Source organism: Oncorhynchus nerka, linkage group LG22 (assembly GCF_034236695.1).
Source record: "Oncorhynchus nerka isolate Pitt River linkage group LG22, Oner_Uvic_2.0, whole genome shotgun sequence".
In the NCBI taxonomy this organism is placed as follows: Eukaryota; Metazoa; Chordata; class Actinopteri; order Salmoniformes; family Salmonidae; genus Oncorhynchus; species Oncorhynchus nerka.
The window spans coordinates 28,248,296-28,275,545 of record NC_088417.1 but is presented as its reverse complement, the minus strand read 5'-3'; the positions used below and the strand labels follow the sequence as shown (position 1 = coordinate 28,275,545).

At 41.5% G+C, this 27,250-nt stretch overlaps 2 protein-coding genes across 3 annotated transcripts in view; both read right to left on the bottom strand.

The window, feature by feature from the left end:
- The window catches only part of cubn (cubilin (intrinsic factor-cobalamin receptor)), a 55,868-nt gene extending 48,933 nt beyond the window's left edge, over positions 1 to 6,935 (bottom strand). Inside the window, 13 exon segments of the mRNA XM_029626643.2 lie at positions 79 to 313; positions 595 to 713; positions 866 to 1,052; positions 1,478 to 1,602; positions 2,031 to 2,126; positions 2,767 to 2,898; positions 3,656 to 3,824; positions 4,564 to 4,690; positions 4,815 to 4,918; positions 5,017 to 5,118; positions 5,283 to 5,417; positions 6,134 to 6,260; positions 6,726 to 6,935. Of these exon segments, the coding sequence (XP_029482503.2) occupies positions 79 to 313; positions 595 to 713; positions 866 to 1,052; positions 1,478 to 1,602; positions 2,031 to 2,126; positions 2,767 to 2,898; positions 3,656 to 3,824; positions 4,564 to 4,690; positions 4,815 to 4,918; positions 5,017 to 5,118; positions 5,283 to 5,417; positions 6,134 to 6,260; positions 6,726 to 6,850 (1,783 nt within the window). The 5' untranslated portion in view covers positions 6,851 to 6,935.
- Positions 6,936 to 7,408: 473 nt separating this feature from the next.
- Positions 7,409 to 26,310, bottom strand: trdmt1 (tRNA aspartic acid methyltransferase 1). Of its 2 annotated transcripts, XM_029626644.2 has the most exons (11): positions 26,173 to 26,310; positions 25,241 to 25,350; positions 16,318 to 16,394; positions 16,116 to 16,187; positions 15,612 to 15,677; positions 15,153 to 15,222; positions 14,975 to 15,058; positions 14,421 to 14,752; positions 12,848 to 12,905; positions 12,467 to 12,596; positions 7,409 to 7,808 (listed from the first exon to the last, which is right to left on the bottom strand). In XM_029626644.2, exons 1-11 carry the CDS (start codon positions 26,234 to 26,236, stop codon positions 7,708 to 7,710), a joined length of 1,164 nt encoding a protein of 387 aa, XP_029482504.1. In that variant the 5' UTR covers positions 26,237 to 26,310; the 3' UTR covers positions 7,409 to 7,707. The 2 variants fall into 2 exon arrangements, with proteins under 2 accessions (XP_029482504.1, XP_029482505.1); XM_029626645.2 differs by lacking the exons at positions 25,241 to 25,350; positions 26,173 to 26,310 and having other exon boundaries at positions 16,116 to 16,237; positions 16,318 to 16,370.
- Positions 26,311 to 27,250: the final 940 nt, after the last annotated feature.

The following is a 27,250-nucleotide window of genomic DNA, read 5'->3' as shown; positions in this document are numbered from 1 at the left end:
AGATTGCAAATAATACATTTTGTCTAGGTCTCTTGCTAACACAGACACGCACAGAAACACACAAGCACAGACACACACCTGGTGTCTGTGAGGTCCAGGCCACAGTGAAGCCGCCTGCGTTGACGGAATGGTCAGAGCGGAACCAAAAGTACAATGCATTGTGGGAGCTGAAGAGCTCTGCGGGGGAGCTGGTACCGCAGTACTTCCCTAACTGATAGGCCGAGGCGCTCTCTCCATCGTGGATCTGAAGGAAGTCAAAGTTGCAGTTGGCACTGTTCTCCAGCTCAAAGTGAGGGAAGGTGATCCGTAGAATCTGGGAAGAAATGAACACCACAGTGTTAACACAGCATTACAGAACTATTCCACTTCTCTTGTACTCACTCATCTTCTATAGCTACTTGGCGTGCACAATGAATAGAACAAATGTCACATATTGTTAGGCATTCAAATCAACAAATGCTTATTCCATGGGATACTGCATTGCTACAGCATATGCCAAACTCTTTGTTAGACTGTGAGTCCAGTCTTGTCATGTGTATTCTGGTCCAGGACCTGCCGCGTGTAAGTGACTGTGTGGCATTAGATTACACCGACCTTGTTGACGTCTGTTCTGATGACCCAGGCACAGCTGACCTGGTGGTCATACTGGTCACTACCAGGGGTGTTGGGGTAGCTGAATGTACCAGCCGGGCCAGTCAGGTAGCCTCCACACACTGACAACACACACACACAGGTAAGTGAAGCACACAGTACACACACTGTACAAACACAGCAAATGCCCTGAAATAAGTCAATTTCTCTTTATCATTCCATAAAGACACAGATATACATGCAAAGCAGTGACGGCACGAACACATGCACACACCTTGCTGTGCGGTCTGGCAGGTTGGCCCTGTCCACTGGTCAGTGCAGGTACAGGTGAATCCATTGAGTCCATCGTTGCAGGTACCTCCGTTCTGACATGGGTTGCTGGCACACTCATTGACATTCTGGTCACAGTTCACCCCTCCCCAGCCAGGACTACAGGTACAGAGATACCCGTTGGAAGTAGGCTGGGGGGATACAGCAAAAATGTTACCAAAACCCAATTATTAACATGTTTTTTTCAAGCCCTGAATGCTGATTGACTGACAGCTGTAGTAGATCAGACTGTATACCACGTATATGACAAAACATGTATTTTTACTGGTCTAACTACGTTGGTACCCAGTTTATAATAGCAATAAGGCACCTTGGGTGTTTGTGGTATATGGCCAATTTACCACGGCTAAGGGCTGTATCCAGGCACTCCGCATTGCGTCGTGCATGAGAACAGCCCTTAGCCGTGGTATATTGGCCACATACTACACCCCTCATGCCTTACTGCTTAAATAACATACTGTATAGATGAAAACTGGACTAATCATAGGTTAAGGAGTAAAATCCTGGTTCTGAGAAACTGTGAAGCTGCTAGAGTCCCATGTAAACCCACGCTCACCACACACTGTCCGTTGACACATGGATTGTTGGTCTGGCAGATATTGCTGCTCTGGGTGCATCCTGTTGGGCCGTAGCCATTTCCTGTGTAGTCTGGGGGACAGGTGCACACTGGGAGGGTGGAGCCTGGAAGCACAGAGACATAGTCAGGATACCTGATTAACTCACTCACCGTAACATTAAAAGACACAGGTGCATTTACTGGAGGGGGTATAAAGATGAGGGATAAGGGACACAGCACGAACAAGGACAATTTGTTAGAGAAATAAACCAAATCTCCCTAACTACCATGCAACAAAAGTATACTACATTTCCTTCCATAGGTGAATAGGTCATTGAGCTCTGGTGTCTCTGCTCTCTCAGCACTCACAGCCTCTACTCATGAGATTGCATCATAATCTAGTCTCCTGGCTGTAACAGTCTTCATAGTAGATGTCAGCCATCGGAGGTGAGAGAGAGCAGAGCTGTCAACGCCTGCTATAATGGCCCTGTCTTATCCTCACGGCCAGTGGTCATTAGGTGCCGTAAAGGTAGGTGTGTGTGTGCATGTTTACCTGGAGTGGAAGAGCAGGTAGCAAGGGGGTAGCAGCCTCCATTGTTATTGGCACAGATGTTAGCCTGAGTGCAGGTTCTCCCATCTCCTTCATAGCCTGGATACAGATCAATCAATTAACCAATCAATCAATCCACCAATGAACCAGTGGGTCTATACATTAGTCAAAAAGCAAGATTTTGAATGATAAAAAAGGCCATAAAATACTGTTGAGCACAATGACTAATTATGAGAAACAGACAGGGACAGACGGAGGAGAGGCCGACAAAGTGAGATTGAAAACGAGAGAGACAGAAACTGAGCCAGAGGGGTAGAGAGTATACACACAGAGATCTCTGAATGGGGCTAGCGCTGAACACACTACATTGTCAGGCATCTGCTTTTCATCAGAGCTATATTACTGAAAACTACCAGGAGTCAGCTAGCATCCACCTGCCAGCTGGCATCCGCCGTAACCACGGACAGGAAAACAAGGACAGCTTTCTTCTGTGGTACACCAAATCCACCAGCTCAGTTTTGACTTTCAAACCAAGGGTTGTGTACGGATACTCTTACAGTAACCTGAGTAAGACCATGTTGGTCTAAATGCTGTGTATGTGTCACCAAGAGATCAGTTGTAGCAACAGAAAACATTTTCTAACTGCTAGAAAAATACCAGAAAACAGTACAGAGAGGAAGGTAAAGAAAGAAGAGGGAGAGGATCCAGAAGACATTCCTCCAGATACAGATATGGGTACCTGGAGGACAGGTACCACAGTGGAAGGAGCCCATGGTATTGAGACACTGGACCATGGGAGTAGTGGAGCATCCTCCGTTATTAGTGGAACACTCATTGACATCCAGACAGCTGTAGCCGTTGCCCTGCCATCCTGGGGGAATGCACAACAAACAGTGCTAAGGACATTTACTGTAATACAGGAAATCATTGTTTATTACACAGTTAGGCAGTGGCATATTATTCAAGGTTACATTCACATTTAGTTTACAGATGCATTGTTTATTGTAATGATATACAAGCAAGCATAACATTTATTCTTTACTGATGCACACACACACACACACACACACACACACACACACACACACACACACACACACACACACACACACACACACTAAGCATCATAAAGATCCACACATCTTCACAAATAGAACAGCCTGTTTTCCTCTGTAGAGTTCAGTTAATCACAATGGGGCTGTTCCCAGAGTAAAGAAATAGGACCCAGATCCCTTAATGTCAGAGTATCACCTGAGAGGGGCAGTCCCGCTAGGAGCTAAGGACAGCCGTTTCCAAATGATATTCAATAACGCTCACGAATCTCAAATCTTGTGCTTTCTTGTACTTTCCCAAGTTCAAACCCTAGAAATACAGTAAAGTAGTAAAGTACAGATTTGCTGGAGCAATGTCTTTGTCTTAAGAAGTACTCTTGTATAACTGAATTTGAGAGCACTTCGACTCAAGATCAAAACATGCTATTTTGGAAGATGGAAGAAGCATCCATCTGGCAACCACATGGAGGTAACCAACCATGACAGCCATTTTGGGTCAGCAAACATCAGTTTCCTCAGACCTAATGCACAATACCATTGATGATAAGGAAACTGTGAGCACTGAGCGGCTCTCACCAGCAGGACAGGAGCCGCAGTAGAAGGATCCCTGGGTGTTGTAACAGGTCACAGGGGGGTTGGTGGAGCAAGGCTTCTGGGCAAGGCTACACTCATCCACGTCTGAGATACAGGCCGGGTTGCCGGCTGGGGCCATCCAACCATCATCACAAACACACTTAAACTTGGGCTGGAAGGAAATAACACAACATGGCATGGCCTGGATTCATGTCAACTCCCATGAATAGAATATGTACAGAATGTGTACCGAGCACATTTAGATGCACTAGTAGTGAATCAATAATGTGAAATGACCTGCGTCATAGAAATACAGTCATTCTAGAGTCATTCTATTTCCATGACGATCATGGCCTACTGAGCCGAGACTCAATAAGATTAGCAAAGGGCCTTTAAAATTAAAATAAAAGAGGATGAAGGCATCTTTGCCTATAAATAATTTATTTGATTCGATATTCAAGGGGTAAATGGTCATAGCTACTCCCATGTAAGACCACCGGCACTGTACTACTGGTAATGGATCGGTCCCTACTACTCAAAACCAGGCCTCAGATCTATCATCACTATGAAAAATAAGTGTTTCATTGCTCTAGTCTACTCTAATAAAATGATATAAACATTAAGGCTATGGTAGCTAGCAGTGCTAATCTAATCCAGTAATTGCTTTCTTCACAAGGCATTTATCACATTAAACTAATTGTTTGACGCCAAGGGACCAGGGTGAAGACGTTGGCTGAAATAAATGACCTTGTCGAGACAGTCTTCATTAATTAAATGAAAGTATCTTTGGCTAGTTAAACAGGGCAGGCGACAGCTAAGTAAAAGAAAATCGGACAATTCGGTTTTTATACAGATGAGATCCATGAAATCAAATAGGAGACCAACACTGTTGAATGATGATTGACAGTTACCACATTCGGTGTGATTCTGTCTGCGTCGATGCATGTCCCATGGACACACAGGTCCTGGGCAGCACCCTGACAGTCGTCATAGCGGGTTGTACACAGGGTACCAGACCACTCTGGTGAACAGGTGCAACTGGAAGAGAAATACAAGAAGACAGATTCAGTGTGTGTGTGTGTGTGTGTGTGTGTGTGTGTGTGTGTGTGTCTGTCTCAGTGTGTGTGTGTGTGTGTGTGTGTGTGTGTGTGTGTGGCCTCACGTAAAGGATCCAGGAGTGTTGATACAAGTGGCTCCATTCTGACATCCCTGAGAGGTCCCGACAAAGATCTGGCACTCATTCACATCCACAGCACAGATGGGACCCTGCAGACACACAAAACCAGATTTAAACAGGAATAACACATACAAGCAGCTTCGTGCACACTCTCTCTCACTCCGTGTCAACTCCAATGTCCAATTACCCCCCAGTTGCTGGGGCACATGCAGTGAAAAGAGTCCAGCAGGTCTAGGCAGGTGGCTCCATTCTGACAGGGATTACTGGTACATGTCTTTCTCTGGACGATCTTGGAGAGGCAGGAAGAGAGAGGAGAGGACAGAGGCAGAGGGTAAGGGTGAGAGGAAGAGGATAAGGGGTTTGGAGTTAGGGAAATTATTATTTGTTATAATAAGAGTAAGATTCATCATACTCAGTATGTAACATGTAAGAAGTAGGCCCTACTGTACTTACCTGTTCTAGTGCTGTCACTTTAGTTTCAAGTGATGACACCTTTGTGTTGAGCGTATTGAGTTGGTTAGTGACATCAGGGGACGTTCCACCTCCATTTTGTTTTATATTGTCGATGTCAGCTTTGTTGGTTTTGATCTGAAATGATATGAAGTAAGAGGTAAAGAAGACTTGAAATGGAAGTTTTGATGTTACATGTTTCTTCACCATTATTAAATTAGTGTTTTTAAAGAGTAATAACCATGCTACAATAAAATTAGATATTAATACTTTTTGATCTTTGGTCAAATGCTGGTTGAATTGCAGAGTCTGCTCTTTATAAGTTGTTAATGATTCATAGTGGCAGCGTAGCCTAGTGGTTAGAGCGTTGGACTAGTAACCGGAAGGTTGCAAGTTCAAACCCCCGAGCTGACAAGGTACAAATCTGTCGTTCTGCCCCTGAACAGGCAGTTAACCCACTGTTCCTAGGCCGTCATTGAAAATAAGAATTTGTTCTTAACTGACTTGCCTAGTTAAATAAAGGTAAAAAAAAAAAATAGTATCATGTGAAAACACTCGCTTGTAGAGATGTTGAGAGACAGAACAAAGTCCTGAACAGATGGAATATTCTGAAGAATTTGCTTTTGGATAAGAAAACGAAATAACTTCCCAATGTTCCAATTACCATATCTATGGTGATAACAACCACTTGATATGATTTCTACAACTTTAGCTGGAAAAAAAACTAACAAAGATGGATGCCTTTCGAAAAGATGGTACAAAACATGAAAACATTTGTACAAATTGTCTGTCAATGTGGATGTTTATCCATTTAAGACTTTCTCTCTCGTGTGTGTGTGTGTGTGTGTGTGTACCTGACTCATCAGCTGAGTGAGGTCCTCATCTCCCACTTTGACACTGCCTGACCCTGAGGTCTGGAAGCGGATCTCTTTGTTATGGGTGGAAAAGACCAGGTGACCGTTCTCTGATAACATGCGTGGCCTAGGAGGACCAGATATTTATTTCAAATCATTCATTTACATGTGAACAGATTTAATGTATCAACATTTTAATTGTATATACACAACACGTACCACTATACAGAAGATATGATATAGCATGTAGGTTAGGCACTAAATGCTGTTAATCTTTTGGGGGAGGGGATTTCAATGACAAATGAGCTCATTCTCCAATAGCAATAGATTAAATGCACCCTTTTGGAGGTGATGCTTGGTTGAGCTTTGAAGATCAGAGTTGCTTGACTGAAGCGAAAATATTTCCAGATAACTACATTTTTACCCGTTGCAATAATGCGAAGTTTATGTAACAAATTCAATCACTTTAGATAATTATTACATTACACAACTACTTTTATCAGACACTGCATTCTTGCAGATTAACAAAAAAAACTACAACCACAATTCCAACCACTGGCCATCACTAAAATCCTCTCATCACCAAACTCACTGGTCATTACTGATGTCCCTCTTGCTGCGAGGTCCTTGGGCGGCGTGCTCCCCTTGGTCACACTGTAGTCCAACCAGGAAGAGGAGGCCGAAGAGCAACCAGGAGAGCTGCTGTATCCGAGCCATGCTGAGAGAGTCTGGTCCCTGGACACCTGCTCTTCAGACACTATACTGCCGTACAGATCTGATATAACACTAATGCCTCTAGAAAGGGACAGGGGTGCACTTTGTCCCTACTGGTCTTCTTCTGGAAGCAGGCATTGGCAGCCACATAGAACCATAAAACACCCAAACCTACTCAACGATGAAAGGGGGATGGGGGGGGGGGGGGGGGCATTTTAAACACAATTATATACCGGTTATGTCCTTTTATTGGGTGACTGACACGAGCCATCACATGATTTAAGAGATGAATAACCAGAGGTTAAGGATCGGCTGGGGTGAACGTTAGTTAGCTAACAGTAACTCATGCAGGGACCTGGCTGTTTGAAGCTTATTCCTTAGTGTATGGTTCAAATGAGTGTACGGTCCAAATGAGATGAGGAGTTTCTCTCATGTATAAAAGATGAAAAAGGTTTTTGAACTTCCTTGACAAACGAGGAAGGCTCAAATCATATTCATAATTACTGCCAAAAAGAAGAACCATCACAATACATACAAGTTGAGAAAATCAGAACAAAATAATGTAGCAAAAAAACATTTTATTTCATTCAGTTAGCAAAGACATCTGCAAAGGTTGATTCCATGATTCCAATCCATGTCGTGTAGAACATCATTTACACAGTTTGGTCAATAAATACAGAATGCAACTTGTCCCGCTGGATCAACTGTGGACTGTAGGACAGACAGACTGTGGCTACATTATCTCAGTTATAAAACATACACTGGAAAACAGTATTTTTCCCGAGGCAGATAGTATTTTTTGTTAGGATACCATGAGTTGTATACACCTGGTTAGGATACCACGAGTTGCATATGCCTGGTTAGGATACCAAGAGTTCTATGAGCCGGGCGACCACATGTACGTTCAGGCTATTCCCCAGGACTCGGTATTGCTGCTTGGTGGAAATGTTCTTTGGGACAGCTGCAAAAAAACAACACAAAATCATTACGTCACATATTATCCGATGAACAAGACTAAACAGATCCTGATTTCCAGGTTAGTTTTTCCCAATATTGTCAAGTGACTAAACAGTATTATGAGAATGCCCATACATCATTAAAATCCTTAAGAGAGAGTCTATTGACACATGTCTAAGGAACATAATGAAAAAACCACCATCAAAATGTGGGCTGCGTCTCCATCCACCAAGTCCGCCTATGTCGATCTTCCGCATTTGTGGTGGAAGGTGGCCAAGCTACAGCTGTGTTTGTCAGACCATGAGACATCTCATCTCATTTTCTCACGAAAACGTCTGTAGCGTCCGAATGGATATAAAAATGCCAAACCCTTGTAGGCCAGGGGTGACTCTCTCCGTTTTGCTCTGCGACCCCCATGTGTGACTCGTCTGAAGGTAACACATACAAACTAATGGAAGTAGTTTTGAGCCAACAAAAATAAGGGGTTAAATACAGTGCATTCGGAAAGTATTAAGACCCCTTCAATTTTTCCACATTTTGTTACGTTACAGCCTTATTCTGTTTCACCTCAATCTACATAGAATAACTCATAATGACAAAGCAAAAACAGATTGTAGAAATGTTTGTAAATGTATTACGCTTAAAAAAAGAATGACCTTATTTACATAAGTACTCAGACCCTTTGCTATGAGACTCTAAATTGAGCCCAGGTGCATCCATTTCCATTGATCATCCTTGAGATGTTTCTACAACTTGGGAGTCCAAAACATTTCTGCAGCATTGAAGGTCCCCCAGAACACAGTGGCCTCCATCATTCTTAAATGGAAGACGTTTGGAACCACCAAGACTCTTCCTAGAGCTGGCTGCCTAGCCAAACTGAGCAATTAGGGAGGTGTCCAAGACCCTGATGGTCACTCTGACTGAGCTCCAGAGTTCCTCTGTTGAGATGGGAGAACCTTCCAGAAGGACAATCATCTCTCAGCACTCCACCAATCAGGCCTTTATGGTAGAGTGGCCAGACGGAAGCCACTCCTCAGTAAAAGGCACATGACAGTCCACTTGGAGTTTGCCAAAAGGCACCTAAAGGACTCTCAGAACATGAGATACAAGATTGAACTCTTTGGCCTGAGCGCCAAGCATCATGTCTGGAGGAAACCTGGCTCCATCCCTACGGTGGTGGAGCCATCATGCTGTGGGGATGTTTTTCAGCGGCAGGGACTGGGCGACTAGTCCTGATCGAGAGAAAGTAACAAAGTACAAAGAGGTCCTTGATAAAAACCTGCTCCAGAGCGCTTAGGACCTCAGATTTGGGGGGGGGGTTCACCTTCCAACAGGACAATGACCCTAAGCAACCGGAAAATGATCCTAAGCACACAGCCAAGACAATGCAGGAGTGGCTTTGGGACAAGTCTAGGAATGTTCTTGAGAGACCCAGCCAGAGCCCAGACTTAAACCCGATCGAACATCTCTAGACAGACCTGAAAATAGCTGTGCATCGAGCGCGAAGGTGCTTCAACAAAGTACTGAGTAAAGGGTCTGAATACTTACAGTAGCCCTCAAACGTTTGGATACACCTACTCATTCCAGGGTTCTCTTTATTTTTACTAGTTTCTACATTGTAGAATAATAGTGAAGACATCAACACCATGAACACATATGGAATCATGTAGTAACCAAAAAAAAGTGTTAACAAATCAAAATATATTTTAGATTCTTCAAAGAAGCCACCTTTTGCCTTGATGACAGCTTTGGACACTCTTGGCATTCTCTCAACCAGCTTCACCTGGAATGCTTTTCCAACAGTCTTGAAGGAGTTCCCACATATGCCGAGCACTTGTTGGCTGCTTTTCCTTCACTCTGTGGTCCAACCCAAACCATCCCAGTTGGGTTGAGGTCGGGTGACTGTGGAGGCCAGGTCATCTGATGCAGCACTCCATCAATATCCTTCTTGGTCAAATAGCCCTTACACAGCCTGGAGGTGGGTTGGGTCATTGTCCTGTTGAAAAACAAACGATAGTCCCACTAAGCGCAAACCAGATGGGGTGGCGTATCACTGCAGAATGCTATAGTAGCCATGCTGGTTAAGTGTGCCTTGAATTCTAAATAAATCAGACTGTCACCAGCAAAGCACCTCCACAACATCACACTTCCTCCTCCATGCTTCACGGTGGGAACCACACATGCTGAGATCATCTGTTCAGCTACTCTGCATCTCACAAAGATACGGTGGTTGGAACCAAAAATCTCCAATTTGTCCTCATCAGACCAAAGGACAGATTTCCATTGGTCTAATGTCCATTGCTCGTGTTTCTTGGCCCAAGCAAGTCTCTTCTTCTTACTGGTGTCCTTTAGTAGTGGTTTCTTTGCAGCAATTTGACTATGAAGGCCTGATTCCCCCGATCTCCTCAGAACAGTTGATGTTGAGATGTGTCTGTTACTTGAACTCTGTGAAGCATTTATTTGTGGTGCAATCTGAGGTGCAGTTGACTCTAATGAACTTATCCTCTGCAGCAGAGGTAAGTCTGGGTCTTCCTTTCCTCTGGCGGTCCTCATGAGAGACAGTTTCATCATTGCACTTTATGGTTTTTGCAACTGCACTTTTGACACAAATTTGACTGACCTTCATGTCTTAAAGTAATGATGGACTGTCATTTCTCTTTGCTTATTTGAGCTGTTCTTGCTATAATATGGACTTGGTCTTTTACCAAATAGGGATAGCTTCTGAATACCACCCCTACCATGTCACAACACAACTGATTGGCTCAAACACGTTAAGGAAAGAAATACAACAAATTAACAGGGCACACCTGTTAATTGAAATGCATTCCAGGTGACTACCTCATGAAGCTGGTTGAGAGAATTCCAAGAGTGTGCAAAGCTGTCATCAATGCAAAGGATGGCTACTCTGAAGAATCTCAAATATCAAATATACTTAGATTTGTTTAACAGTTTTGGTTACTACATGATTACACTGGTTTTATTTCATAGTTGTGTTGTCTTCACTATTATTCTACAATGTAGAAAATAGTAAAAATAAAGAAAAGCCCTGGAATGAGTAGGTGACCAAACTTTTGACTGGTACTGCATGTAAATGTTATATTTCATTTTTTTATATATTTTTTTATACATTTGCAAACATTTAGCAAAAACAGGTTTAGGCTTTATCATTATGGGGTATTGTGAGTAGGGGGGGGGGGGCAATTTAGAATACATTTTAGAATAAGGCTTTAAAGTAACAAATGTGGAAAGTCAAGGGGTTTATATGTGTACAAATTAAATAGTATATTTCCTGAGCTTTCTTATATCTCAAAGAAAAAGACAGACACTTCAAAACCTTATTCCTTATGATTTATTTTTTGACTCATTTTTGGGCCATTTATGAATGTCTTAGTCGATGCGTTTCTATAGTAGTAAAGGCCAAATTCTGTATCTTAACCCAAACAAACATATCTATATATATTTTCTATACCTAAAAGGGGTCCAAAAATTAAACTATCCATGAAATGACCACCTTAAAACAATTCCATATGTTAGCTTAGTATTAAGATCCCTTCTTTTGTGGTGTGGGGGCTGTGCTTTGGCAAAGTGGGTGGGGTTATATCCTTCCTGTTTGGCCCTGTCCGGGGGTGTCCTCGGATGGGGCCACAGTGTCTCCTGACCCCTCCTGTCTCAGCCTCCAGTATTTATGCTGCAGTAGTTTATGTGTCGGGGGCTAGGGTCAGTTTGTTATATCTGGAGTACTTCTCCTGTCCTATTCGGTGTCCTGTGTGAATCTAAGTGTGCGTTCTCTAATTCTCTCCTTCTTTCTCTCTCTCAGAGGACCTGAGCCCTAGGACCATGCCCCAGGACTACCTGACATGATGACTCCTTGCTGTCCCCAGTCCACCTGACTGTGCTGCTGCTCCAGTTTCAACTGTTCTGCCTTATTATTATTCGACCATGCTGGTCATTTATGAACATTTGAACATCTTGGCCATGTTCTGTTATAATCTCCACCCGGCACAGCCAGAAGAGGACTGGCCACCCCACATAGCCTGGTTCCTCTCTAGGTTTCTTCCTAGGTTTTGGCCTTTCTAGGGAGTTTTTCCTAGCCACCGTGCTTCTACACCTGCATTGCTTGCTGTTTGGGGTTTTAGGCTGGGTTTCTGTACAGCACTTTGAGATATCAGCTGATGTACAAAGGGCTATATAAACAAATTTGATTTGATTTGATTATTTTGTCATCCCATTAGCCCTCAGGCCCTTACTCTCTGGTCTCGCTCATCTTGTTACCTTGGCCGGCTTCCTACGTCCTCTACTCTCTAATTATATCACCAACCCAGAAAGCTCCTTACGCTAAAACCTTTGCACAGAAAAACACAACAGCCAACTAGGCTTAGCACTCACCGTAACTAACCTGGTTACATGGAGCAAACTACCAAGCGCAGAAGACTAGGCATTAGCCGTGCTGTGTTTTCTGTGACGACAACAAACTAATTAACTAGCGTAGGCTGCAGCCTAGTTTTAATTTCAGCACTTTGTGAGTAAGGTCCTCACATGGCCTACAGTATAAGGCCTATGATTTATGGAGTTTTGTACTGCATTTGATTGGACATATTCTTGATTGACTAACTAATCAAATAGACGTCTTATGTTATTGGCTAATGGGTGTGTATGACTCACTGAAGTGCTTGGGGAAGCCCATGAGGTTGGCTATCTCTCTGGGGGAGAAGTAGCGGAGCTTCAACCTGGACAGCTGATTTAGTTTCTCCTCATCAGACAGACGCTCCGGAGACTTAAACGCTGCTTCCATCTGATGGGAAACGCAAAACAAAGAATATATCTGTCAGGGCAGAGCTCACCCTGTTCTCCTAGGCACATGCACCACCCTGCTCACTTCTGCTTCCTGTCACGTTAAATGTACACATTGAGACAGGTAATGGAGCAGCTAGGCAGGTCTAAGACCTACTAGACATTGCGAGGGTGGACGTATCCATAAGCTGGCTAAGTGATCTATTAGAAGACACGTGTGGCTTGTGTAAGGTTGTAAGGTCAAAAACCTACATCGGTTTCCATACAGGACTGAAGCACAGAGCCTGTTCCCTCCACGTAGTGTCCATAGCTGTGGAAAAATAGGGGACACAAAATCAGCAAATACTAAAGTTTACACAAGAACGATACCAACACATGGAAAACATGTAGGGTAAAATGCATGTTATCCCAGGCTAGATTAAGTGAGAGCATGATGCAAAGCTGTGCTACTCTACACTGTTTTTCTGCCACTGAAATCCTTCGGCGGGCTGCCTAGTGTTTTTTCAGGTCGCCAAAGTGCAAACAGTGTGAAATAAATATATTCAGTGCCTTCGGAAATTATTCAGACCCCTTGACTTTTTCCACATTGTTAGGTTACAGCCTTATTCTAAAGTTAAAACCCCATAAAAAAAAGCAAAAACATTTTTAAAACGTGTTAATTTATTCAAAATTAAAAAACGGAAATATGACATTTACATAAGTATTCAGACAGTTTACTCAGTACTTAGTTGATGCACCGTAGGCAGTGATTACAGCCTCGAGTCTTCTTGGTCTATGACGCTACATGCTTGGCACACCTGTATTTGGGGAGTTTCTCCCATTCCTCTCTGTAGGTCCTCTCAAGCTGTGTCAGGTACAGTATGATGAGGAGTGTTACTGCACAGAGATGTTCGATCGGTTTACAAAAAACTTTTTTGCTTTGTCATTATGTGTTATTGTGTGTAGATTGCTGAGGATATGTATTTATTTTATACATTTTACAATAAGGCTGTAACGTAACAAAATGTGGAAAAACGCAAAGGGTCTGAATACTTTCCAAAGGCACTGTATATATATTATTTTAAAATGAAATGTTATTAGAATAATGGGGATGGATAAACGCTTTCAGTGTAAATTTAAAATGACTAAAACCAGATATGAAGTATGTAGAAGATAATGAACCTGAATATTTTATATAATATAATCTTTGAAAATGAACAATTACCTAAATAAAAGCAAGACAGTCAGGGAGAATTGAAATTTCCCAGAACAATGAATTTAGCATTATAGATTTTGTTATGTTTGAGCAAATGTACACAGCATTAACTATGGCAAAATGCATAGAACTGCAGGAAATTAGCTTTAGTGGTAGACTCAGCGAAATATCATTGCCACAAGCAGCACTGTAGAGCGAGATTTATGCGTACGGGTTCACTTCACACTTACAGAGCGGGAGCCACGAGACCAAAACCGGAGAAGTTGAGCCTCGCACAACGCTCTTTGTTATTGCGGAAATTGACCCACTACGCTGTTTACTTTCTGCATCTACGTCAAGTCTACCTTTAAAACTGCAACATTTTCTCTCAGCTCCATAGCAGACTATGTCAAATTGCAGGAAATTCCTTTAAAAGCTGAAAAAAATGTCTCTCAGCTCTATGGAGAAATGTTTTGAAATGCAGGAAATTAAGCTTAAAAATTCCTAAAAGTCACTACACCGCCAAGATGGGGGCCTCTAAAACGTTCTCTGAAATTCAGCTGCACCGACGGGCTTACCACTTAAATCCCTTTTTGATCCAAGGAAAGAAAAACTACTGTGTCTATGCTCCAGCGCAGCTTGATGCCATACCCTTTGGTGAAGCAGACAGATCTCCTGCAGGTGGGCCTGACTATATCCATGAGCAGAGCGTAGCGCAGCAAGGTCTTCGTGGGAAGGAGGTACTGCTCCATCTCCCCTTCTCCCTGGTCCTCCAGGTAGACACTGATCTGTCTGAGGGACTGGTCTCTGTTCTGACTGCTCTTCCTCTCAGCATCCTGAGCCCGCTCTAGCTTGTACAGGATACCACCTTCATCTTCCTTGTGAACTTCCTCTTGGTAGGCGGTTGAAGTAGGACTAGGTGAGATTGGAGAACTGGGCTCTAATAAGACCTCGTCTGCGGGTTGCGGGAAACCTTCCTGGATCTGGTCATGGGAGGAAATAAGTTTACCTCACATTATTTACTTGGTGGTGACAAAGACATAAAACCAGGATGTTGTCTACAAAATGTATATGAAGACAATGTTGCCCAAAAAGTGTATGGAGCTACTGTCTTTCAGGAATGCGAAGTAGACATCAGTACATGTAGTTAGGTACATCCTATCCATAACATAATACAGATTGATGTTAAGGTGCCCGAGCCCCACCTCTGAAGTGGTGTGGAAGGAGAAAGATCCTGGTGGTGCTTTGGCAATCATGAAATACCGGAGTCTGGAGTTGGGCATCCCCAGCTGTGAACAGAGATAGACAGAATGAAGATGTGTAAGCTCACTATGCTGCTCATCATTTCAATGTAAGCAAATGTAAAGAAAGGTGATGTCTTACACTTGTAGGAGAAACCATGAGCTCCTGATAGTTGTATCCACATTCCTTTAGCGTTTTCACCAAAGAGTCTCTAGGCAGAGTAGAGAAAACTATTCAGACATCACTCTTGGCATACCTTCTGCCATCTCACAGACAACGTAAGATCATATATATATATATATTTTTTTTTTACAAACTGTAGTAAATGCACTGTACATGACAGTTGAAAAGTAAAGGGGCTCTAGAGAAATTATGTGGTAACCAAAATCGAAAAAATAGCATTTAGCTGAAAAATGTATAGGCCTACAGGACTTAGTAGAGAAGTGGGCTCTCTGGTGCTCAGAGAAAGTTTTGTACACTGATCTGATCCACAGCGACAGAGAAAGGCTAAACACACAGCCTGTCCCGGGACCCCATTGGCCACCAACAGGGTCACCATGGCGACCTTCCAGAGCAGGGGACTCCCGTCTCCATGGTTACCTGGCGGAGGACGTCTCAAAGCCTTTCACGTTCTCCAGCAGAATGAAGCGTGGCAACTTGATGAGCCTACAGGGAAAGATGAGGGTCAAACCACACAGCATGTATTTATTCATTAAAATAAAGACATAATTCAGAGAGGTGAATTCATATTGATGCTAATACTATTACACTCTGAATGTGCAATATGCAACAGGCTATTATTACATCAGTATATCTATGAACAGAATGTAATGAGTAAGAAAATTACATGGTCACGATGGTGTCGAACAATGGTTTCAGAGGCCAGGAACTGAATTAATGACTCCAGAAATAGCTACTAGCTAGGCAACAAAGAGGGGAAACTGAGTAACTACAGTGGAGGAAAAGAATGAATGAACTTCAATCCTATGGCTAGAAATAGTACAAAACAGAGTAGGCCTATTGGCTACCTATAAAACAAACAAGGCCTTGGAAAGAGTGACCAAGTGGAAATATGAATAGGGAGTGTAAATGTTTGTGTCTAACCTTGGTAGAAGGTTGAGGATGTAGAGAAAGCTCTTGGTTCTGGGGTCAGATATGTCACCTTGTAACCCAATCCTACAGAGAGGAAGACGATTGCAGTGTCCCTTCATCAACACATCTATGAACTAACAGAGATTATCTGTAAATACTAACACCAGGTCTTAGGGACATGTGTGTACACACACACACACACACACGCACGTACCTAGTGAAAGGTTGGCATGGAGGGCTCATCAAGATCATATCAAACGCCAGTTTGTTGAAATCATCCAATGTCATTCCCTGAAACCAAAATAAAAATACTTTCAAGCTACACAAAATGACAGATACATTTTTTGTTTTAATTGATTAAAAAAAACAGCATTTCATCTTCTATCTGTGATTGTGCAAAGCTGATGATTTCTATGTGCCATTGCTGGAATTATGACTGATTGATTTAGTCAGATTTGCAAGTTCTCCCACTTAAAAAGATGAGAGAGGCCTGTAATTTTCATCATAGGTACACTTCAACAGAAAATCACATTGTAGGATTTTTATGAATTTATTTGCAAATTATGGTGGAAAATAAGTATTTGGTCAATAACAAAACTTTATCTCAATACTTTGTTATATACCCTTTGTTGGCAATGACAGAGGTTAAACGTTTTCTGTAAGTCTTCACAAGGTTTTCACATACTGTTGCTGGTATTTTGGCCCATTCCTCCATGCAGATCTCCTCTAGAGCAGTGATGTTTTGGGGCTGTTGCTGGGCAACACGGACTTTCAACTCCCTCCAAAGATTTTCTATGGGGTTGAGATCTGGAGACTTTGAAATGCTTCTTATGAAGCCACTCCTTTGTTGCCCAGGCAGTGTGTTTGTGATCATTGTCATGCTGAAAGACCCAGCCACATTTCATCGTCAATGCCCTTGCTGATGGATGGAGGTTTTCACTCAAAATCTCACGATACATGGCCCCATTCATTCTTTCCTTTACACAGATCAGTCGTCCTGGTCCCTTTGCAAAAAAACAGCCCCAAAGCATGATGTTTCCACCCCCATGCTTCACAGTAGGTATGGTGTTCTTTGGATGCAACTCAGCATTCTTTGTCCTCCAAACACAACGAGTTGAGTTTTTACCAAAAAGTTATATTTTGGTTTCATCTGACATTCTCCCAATCTTCTGGATCATCCAAATGCTCTAGCAAACTTCAGACGGGCCTGGACATGTACTGGCTTAAGCAGGGGGACATGTCTGGCACTGCAGGATTTGAGTCCCTGGCGGCGTAGTGTGTTACTGATGGTAGGCTTTGTTACTTTGGTCCCAGATCTCTGCAGGTCATTCACTAGGTCCTACCGTGTAGTTCTGGGATTTTTGCTCACCGTTCTTGTGATCCTTTTGACCCCACTGGGTGAGATCTTGCGTGGAGCCCCAGATCGAGGGAGATTATCAGTGGTCTTGTATGTCTTCCATTTCCTAATAATTGCTCCCACAGTTGATTTCTTCAAACCAAGCTGCTTACCTATTGCAGATTCAGTCTTCCCAGCCTGGTGCAGGGCTACAATTTTTGTTTCTGGTGTCCTTTGACAGCTCTTTGGTCTAGGCCATAGTGGAGTTTGGAGTGTGACTGTTTGAGGTTGTGGACAGGTGTCTTTTATACTGATAACAAGTTCAAACAGGTGCCATTAATACAGGTAACGAGTGGAGGACAGAGGAGCCTCTTAATGAAGAAGTTACAGGTCTGTGAGAGCCAGAAATCTTGCTTGTTTGTAGGTGACCAAATACTTATTTTCCACCATAATTTGCAAATAAATTCATTAAAAATCCTACAATGTGATTTTCTGGATTTTTTTCTCATTTTGTCTGTCATAGTTGAAGTGTACCTATGACGCAAATTTACAGGCCTCTCTCATCTTTTTAAGTGGGAGAACTTGCACAATTGGTGGCTGACTAAACACTTTTTTGCCCCACTGTGTGTGTGTGTAATATATATATATATACACACACACACAAGTATTTGATAACCTGTCGATTTTGCAGGATTTCCTACTTACAAAACATGTAGAGGTCTGTAATTTTCATCATAGGTACACTTCAACTGTGAGAGACGGAATCTAAAACAAAAATCCAGAACATTATATGATTTTTAAGTAATTAATTAGCATTTTATTGCATGACATAAGTATTTGATACATCAGAAAAGCAGAACTTAATATTTGGTACAGAAACTGGTACAGAAACTGTTTGCAATTACAGAGATCATAAGTTTCCTGTAGTTCTTGACCAGGTTTGCACACACTGTAGCAGGGGTTTTTGCCCACTCCTCCATACAGACCTTCTCCAGATCCTTCAGGTTTCGGGGCGGTCGCTGGGCAATACGGACTTTCAGCTCCCTCCAAAGATGTTCTATTGGGTTCAGGTCTGGAGACTGGCTAGGCCACTCCAGGACCTTGAGATGCTTCTTACGGATGTAAGATGTGTCCACTTCCATGCTTCACGGTTGGGATGGTGTTCTTGGGGTTGTACTCATCCTTCTTCCTCCAAACACGGCGAGTGGAGTTTAGACCAAAAAGCTCTATCTTCGTCTCATCAGACCACATGACCTTCTCCCATTCCTCCTCTGGATCATCCAGATGGTCATTGGCAAACTTCAGACGGGCCTGGACATGCGCTGGATTGAGCAGGGGGACCTTACGTGCGCTGCAGGATTTTAATTCATGACGGCGTAGTGTGTTACTAATGGTTTTCTTTGAGAATGTGGTCCCAGCTCTCTTCAGGTCATTGACCAGGTCTGCCGTGTAGTTCTGGGCTGATCCCTCACATTTCTCATGATCATTGATCAACGGGTGAGATGATGGAGCCCCAGACCGGGTGAGATCTGAACTTCTTCCATTTTCTAATAATTGCCATTGTTGTCTTCTCACCAAGAGCCCATCCCAGCCTTGTTCTACAATTTTATCCCTGATGTCCTTACACAGCTCTGTTTGATTGTGGAGTTGGAGTCTGTTTGATTGACAGGACAGGTGTCTTTTATACAGGTAACGAGTTCAAACAGGTGCAGTTAATACAGGTAATGAATGGAGAACAGGAGGACTTCTTAAAGAAAAACTAACAGGTCTGTGAGAGCCAGAATTCTTACTGGTTGGTTGGTGATCAAATACTTATGTCATGCAATAAAATGCAAATGAATAACTTCAAAATCATACAATGTTCTGGATTTTTGTTTTAGATTCCGTCTCTTACAGTTGAAGTGTATCAAATACTTGTTCTCCCCACTGTATATATATATATTATATATATTACACACAGTTGAGTCGGAAGTTCACATACACCTTAGCCAAATACCTTTAAACTCAGTTTTTCACAATTCCTGACATTTAATCATAGAAAAAAATCTGTCTTGGGTTAGTTAGGATCACCACTTGATTTTAAGAATGAGAAATGTAAGAATAGAGAAAAATTATTTCAGCTTTTATTTCTTTCATCACATCCCCAGTGGGTCAGAAGTTTACATACACTCAATTAGTATTTGGTTGCATTGCATTTAAATTGTTTAACTTGGGTCAAACATTTTGGGTAGCCTTCAAAAACCTTCCCACAATAAGTTGGATGAAATTTGGCCCATTCCTCCTGACAGAGCTAGTGTAACTGAGTCAGGTTTGTTGGCCTCCTTGCTCGCACACACTTTTTCAGTTCCCACAAATGTTCTATAGGGTTGAGGTCAGGGTGTGATGGCCACTCCAATACCTTGACTTTGTTGCCATTTTGCCACAACTTTGGGAAGTATGCTTTGGGGTCATTGTCCATTTGGAAGACCCATTTGCGACTAAGCATAATTTCCCCTTCTCATGATGCCATCTATTTTGTGAAGTGCACCTGTCCCTCCTGCAGCAAAGCACGCCCACAACATGATGCTGCCACCCCTGTGCTTCACGTTGGGATGGTGTTCTTTGGCTTGCAAGCATTCCCCTTTTTTCTCTAAACATATCAATTGTTATTATGGCCAAACAGTCCTATTTTTGTTTCATCACACAAGAGGACATTTCTCCAAAAAGTACAAATATTTGTCCCCATGTACAGTTGCAAACTGTAGTCTGGCTTTTTTTTATGCCGGTTTTGGAGCAGTGGTTTCTTCCTTTCTGAGCGGCCTTTCAGGTTATGTCGATATAGGACTTATAGATAATTTTGTACTTGTTTCCTCCAGCATCTTCACAAGGTCCTTTGCTGTTGTTCTGGGATTGATTTGCACTTTTCGCACCCAAGTACGTTCATCTCTAGGAGACAGAACGCGTCTCCTTCCTGAGCGGTATGACGGCTGTGTGGTCCCATGGTGTTTATACTTGCGTACTATTGTTTGTACAGATGAACGTGTTACCTTCAGGCATTTGGAAATTGCTCACAAGGATGAACCAGACTTGTGGAGGTATACAATTTTCTTTCCTGAGTTCTTGGCTGATTTCTTTAGATTTTCTCATGATGTCAAGCAAAGAGGTACTGTCTTTGAAGGTAGGCCTTGAATCCATAAGTACACCTCCAATTGACTCAAATGATGTCAGTTAGCCTATCAGAAGCTTCTAAAGCCATATAATTTTCGGGAATTTTCCAAGCTGATTAAAGGCACAGTCAACTTAGTGTATGTAAACTTCTGACCCACTGGAATTGTGATACAGTGAATTATAAGTGAAATAATCTGTCTGTAAACAATTGTTGGAAAAATTACTTGTGTCATGCACAAACTAGATGTCCTAACCGACTATAGTTTGTCCTAACAAACTATAGTTTGTTAACAAGAAGTTGTGGAGTGGTTGAAAAACGAGTTTTAATGACTCCAACCTAAGTGTATGTAAACTTCCGACTTCAACTGTATGTATGTATGTATAAAACATTAAGAACACCATCCTAATATTGAGTTGCACCCCCCTTTTGCCCTCATAACACCCTCAATTCATCAGGGCATGGACTCTATAAGGTGTTGAAAGCTTTCCACAGGGATGCCGGCCCATGTTGACTCCAACGCTTCCCACAGTTGTACCAAGTTTGGCTGGATGTCCTTTGGATGGTGAACCATTCTTGATACACAAATATTGAGCGTGAAAAACCCAGCAGCTTTGCAGTTCTTGACACAAACTGGTGCGCCTGGCACCTACAACCATAACCCGTTCAAAGGCACTTATGTTAAATCTTTGTCTTGCCCATTCACCATCTGCATAGGACACATACACAATCCATGTCTCAATTGTCTCAAGGCAACAACAAAAAAATCCATATTTAACCGTTCTCCTCCCCTTAATCTACACTGATTGAAGTGACAAAACTAAGGAATCATAGCTTTTACCTGGTCAGTCTATGTCATGGAAACCTACTCAGTGTAAGTCTGTGTGTAACCATTAACTCTCAGTGGTATGCACATAACATTAATCTCTATTTTTACAACCAATAAAATATTTGGTAACATCATACTAAAAGCCTGCAGGTATACTGTTATAAGCATTCAGGCTTATGAGTCTTTATATTGCCTTCAGGTAAGGTTATGTCCCTGGATTTAAGACACTACAACAACATCATTTCCATTTACTTCTGGGCAATTCTACAGAAAGGGAAGCAGGCCTAGTCACTTTAAAAGCATGCATGCCAAACAAAAAATATTGATTAACAAACCATACAACTCTATGCAAAATGACTGGGCCTACTTTGAAACTGTACACAGTAAATGCAGATGCAAAGTTTGGTAACAGAATTACGGTAAAATCTCCTTAAATGTTATTCTGTTACCAAACTTTGTATCTTCACATTTCTTCCTGTAAATCCAGGCTGTATCACAACTGGCCGTGATTGGGAGTCCTATAGTATATGTACACACATATTTATCATCATTAGTCATTTAGGTCAACATTGGATCATTCAGAGATCCTCACTGAACTTCTGGAGAGAGTTTGCTGCACTGAAAGTAAAGGGGCTGAATAATTTTGCACGCCCAGTTTGTCAGTTTTTGAATTGTTAAAAAAGTTTGAAATATCCAATAAATGTCATTCCACTTCATGATTGTGTCCCACTTGTTGTTGATTCTTCACAAAAAAATACAGTTTTATATCTTTATGTTTGAAGCCTGAAATGTGGCAAAAGGTCGCAAAGTTCAAGGAGGCCGAATACTTTCGCAAGGCACTGTACATAGGCGTATCAGCAACCATCACTCCTTGTGTTTCAATGGCACGTTGTGTTAGATAATCCAAGTTAATCATTTTAAAAGACTAATTGATCATTAAAAAAACCTTTTGCAATTATGTTACCACAGCTGAAAACTGTTGTCCTGATTAAAGAAGCAATAAACCGTCCTTCTTTAGACCAGTTGAGTACCCACAAAAGACCAGTCTCAACGTCAACAGTGAAGAGGCGACTCCAGGATGCTTGCCTTCTAGGCAGAGTTGCAAAGACAAAGGTAATATCTCAGGCTGGCCAATAAAAAGAAAAGATTAAGATGGGCAAAAGAACACAGACACTGGACAGAGAATCTCTGCCTAGAAGGCCAGCATCCCGGAGTCGCCTGTTCACCGTTGACGTTGAGACTGGTGTTTTGTGGGTAGTATTTAATGAATCTGCCAGTTGAGGACTTGTGAGGCGTCTGTTTCTCAAACTAGACACTATAATGTTCTTGTCCTCTTACTCAGTTGTGCACAGGGGCCTCCCACTCTTCTTTCTATTCTGGTTAGAGACAGTTTCTTTCAAAAACAAGGACATTTCTATGTGACCCTCAACTTTTGAACGGTAGTGTATATAAAAAAAAAATATATATAAAAAATGTCATTAAAATGTGTTTTGGTAAAATGTGTTAAAAATAGTCATTGTGCATAGAGTTCTATGGCGTGTTAAACTTTAAAATCAATGTTTTTTGTTTGGTATATATTTTAAAGTGTAAAAAAAAAAAAAGTCTCAGCATAATTCCGTTACCATGGAATTGCCCTTCTGCCTTCACTGAAACTCTGGGCTAGTTTGAAGAGTGACGCATAGACCTATAACAGCATGAATATTCTATCCTGTTAAGAACACAGTGCAAGTTGTGCATCATGTCTGACTGGATGCTGACAGAGCACACAACCTTTACCCCTCACTTAACCTGCTCCTCAGTTACTAAATTACCTCAAACAGCCTATTAAAACACAAGTCATGGGATTATGTGGGGAAAAGATAAACAAACAAATACATCCTAGACTATGCAACACTAAAGGAGTAGGCCCTCTCTCAATGGGTCTTCCACCAAGTCAGTGACTTTTCAGACATTTTGAAAAAACGTTGGATTTCACATAGTTTTTACATTCTGTCATAAAGAGCACGTTTAATTGAATAAAAAACATGTTTTCCCATCTCAAGAGGTTAAATAAAGAATGACTATAGTAAGTGCCAAATAAAGTAATAAGGTTGACGATATCCTCATAAATCAGCCATAAATCCCCTTGTGACAGGGGGAATGGAAGGTGGAGCAGGAAGTGGCAATTGAATGCAAGCTTCACAAAGAAATGTAATTGTTAAAACATTTCTAGCTTGTATCTATGCACAACATGGTTGATGTGTTATGCTCGATCCGCTGGGTTTTCCAGTACAAAATAGCAAATGGCCAAAAAGAACAGAACCAGCTCACCAGCTTTTACACTATGATTTGAGTATTAGATGATCAATGTTTCTTCATCATTTTATTTTTTAAGGAATAGTTTCCATGTTAAAAAGAGAGTTCAGTTCACAGGGTTTGCCTTAAAATTAGGGACCGAGTAAATGAATCAGTAGGCTAATCACATGAAATAGCCTAAATAAGAATCTTCATAAATGACTGTCAAAACAACAAAATAACCACAGCTTTACAATGATGTTGAACACATGGAGAAATGTTTGGGTTAAGTGGGTTCAAATCTTCCTAGTAGTAACAGAGGGTGCAGAGAGGGACATGTCAAAATGCAGAATTTTGACACTTTAGTCAGTCTATATTTATAATAACAATCGGATTGAATTAGCCATATGGTCTATATTAAAAAGGGGACTTCATTTAATATAACAGGCTTTTAAAATGCAATATTTGTGCACAATTTCTACTTAAAATATAAAATGGACACGAAAGGCATTCATTTTGTGGTACGCCCCCACTATTAATAAAGCAGATTTATCCAAATTAACAATCTTGTGTCAATAACAGCTACTCTTGTATAAGGACTAGACTAATTGACAAGAATTCCATGTTGGTTTCTATTATCCAGGTCAAAGATCACTTAAACTCATCTAAGAATAGTAACAGCGAAATGACTGAATTATCTACACATGTCAGCAAAGTGCTTCCTTTTGAAACGAAGACAACATTTAGAAGGTTACAGCTTAAAATAAATGTTCTGGAACTTTGGCGACTACTAAGTGTTTTTTTAAACCTCCCGCTTTGGGCTGGATGTGTCAATGTGTAGTTCATAATTTATGAGCAGAATTACTGTCTTGCCCTAATTAGCCACGAAATCCCTAGTTTGAAAGTGACTGCTTTTCTGAAAGCTGTGCCATTTTCCCTACATTTTGTCTGGGCTAATTTGAAGAGAGTGACACATAGACCTATAACTGCTTGACTATTCTATATTATTAGGAAGACAGTGCAAGTTGTGCATCATGACTGACTGGATGCTGCCAGAGCAGACAACCCTACATTTTCCCCCATGTGGGCCAGCCCCCTAGCAATTCAAATTCTAGCCAACGAACATCAGCCCCTCACCATTTGAGTGACCGCTAGCAAGATGCACACAGCAGAGTGAGCGAGAGAGTGTATTGATGTGGTGCACATATGTGAAGTAGTACACAATATTCAGGGACCACTTTTGGCTCATGAGGCTACTTTCAGATCTATTGGCTAAAAAGTATACAAATGTAGCAGATAATCTCTTTAACCTAAAATCGCTGTTTGTTTGAGAGACTTTAGTAAGAATTTTCATATCCTTTAATGTTAACCTTGGCACTTCGAATGTCTCTCAAAGTGCAGGTGTATGTGACTTAACATGAGCTGACAATTTCAGTTAAATTGTTTATTTCCTTTGGCAAAGTGTGCCCCAGAAGTGTAGCCTGTTGGTTAAGAATGCAGTATGGCAACTCTTGTGAACCCGGGACCTCAATGACAGGTCTAAGAGTGCTCACCTCTATGGTCTTGGGAAGTAAAGGAGTGTTGGGGAAGTTGTGTTTGTAGATCTCATTGGCTGTGGTGTTCACATCCACTGCAGCTACCACCTTTGCTGCCACACCACTCTCTGCACAGAGAAAGAAACAGGAGTGTAAATCAACATGAAAAACTGACTTGTCTAGTTAAATAAAGGTTAAATAAAAATAACAAAATAAAAAGATGGACAGCTAATTTACAACAGTAGGCACTAACGCCTAGTGGTTTGTGGATGAGCCTGGTAATCTAATGATCAACAGGTATTGTCCCATAGACTTTATGAATACCGACAGTGACACCTGTTGAAAGTCAAAGCATGACAGGCTGCGTCAACCTTCGGATTCCAAATGAACGTCACTGCCTGAGCAAAGCGTACACTCGTTCACTTCCTTTCACTAAATTGAAAGGAAATGACTGGTATAAGAAATATAGTAGACATTCTCGCTAGCCATGCTTCCACTAACGAAATAAACTCCACAGTTGAAACTTCTTTCACCATGGAGTGGAGTTTAGTCCACTATGCCTCCACCAATCCAATGCTTTAAGATTTGTGGGGAGTAGTGAACACTTCAAGAAAAATGTGCTTTATTGGAATTAAAAAGGGTTAGTTGGCTGGACAGGTGCTATTAACCTTGGTTAATTGAGCATGAGCGAAAGTTGGGGTAAATTAGCGGGATTTACTAGGCGAGAAGCTAGCTACAAATCAATTTCCAGTCATCTTTGCAAACAATAACTTAGTATTTGCTCTCCAATTAAGAACAAGATAACGCTAGCTAGCTATCAACAGTAAGAAAACCATTTACTTGCTATCGTTAGCGGACGCGGCTAGCCATTTTATAGCATGCTTGGACACAACAAGAAAGTCAGACTCACAAGTGACTAGCTAACAGTTACATATTTCACATAACGTTACCTGTTAATGCATAATGCATTCCTCCGATCCCGCTGTACAATTCTAGTACTCTGAGGTTTTCCATGTTTGGTCCCTAGTTGAGCTATCTAGGTTTAACAGCATACACATTGTAAACAAGCATTACTGGTGCGTTTCCGATCAGAGTAGAGTACTAAAAGAAAGGTTCCGGATATTAAGGTTCCGCAGGCGCACTTAATTGCGAACTATGGAATTTGCATAGACATTATCTGTAAAGACTGTGTAGATAGTTAGGCTGTTAATTATATTAGGCGACATGCGGTTTATAAATATGTAATACACTGTAATGTCATTAGTTAAAAATGTGTGATTTTCTATTATATTCTGTTCTATTGTATTTTATTATAATTAAGTCTACATTATATCCTAAAACCTGCCTGAAATACTTTTCTACCTTGCTAAAATAGACACATGCTATATAAGGAAACAGTCAGCTTGAATAGTTTTCATGTCAAGAGGGAATGTTGCAATACGAAACCTAAACCTTTTCCCCCAACACAAAGAAATTAAGATGAGATGCAGGCTATAGTGTGTGTGCACTTATAAAACCCTCCAGAGGGAAGGGTCAAGTCTGTGAGGTAAATATGCACATTCCCATAGCAACACATATAAAATGGGGTGGGGGAAGGGGGAGTCAACTTTGATCTGAATAATGAGTGCCATTCAGTTCTTTATCAACTTTGACTCTCATGTTGGATACATGTTGGTGGGTAGCCTAATGATACATATCAAACGTAGAAGAAAAGCCAAATCACATAGTTCCGTCAATTATTTATTTATGCTGCATAATTCTGTATTCTTGGCAATCCCATGCAAATATAATTTTTATTATGTATGGGCCCTGTAATGAATAAGTTAAGGATGTGACCAATGTCAGTTTTTGAAAGAAATGTTGTACCAGAAGATAACAATATCCATAAAAGGATGCTTAAAAGGATGTAACGACGGCACACCCTTACATGCGAAGTCTCCTATAGGCTATATTTAAAACAGTAAGGTCCATCAGTAAACACTTTTTGTGTCTCTGTGGATGTGTCCTGGCTTTTGCCAAATGGCAACT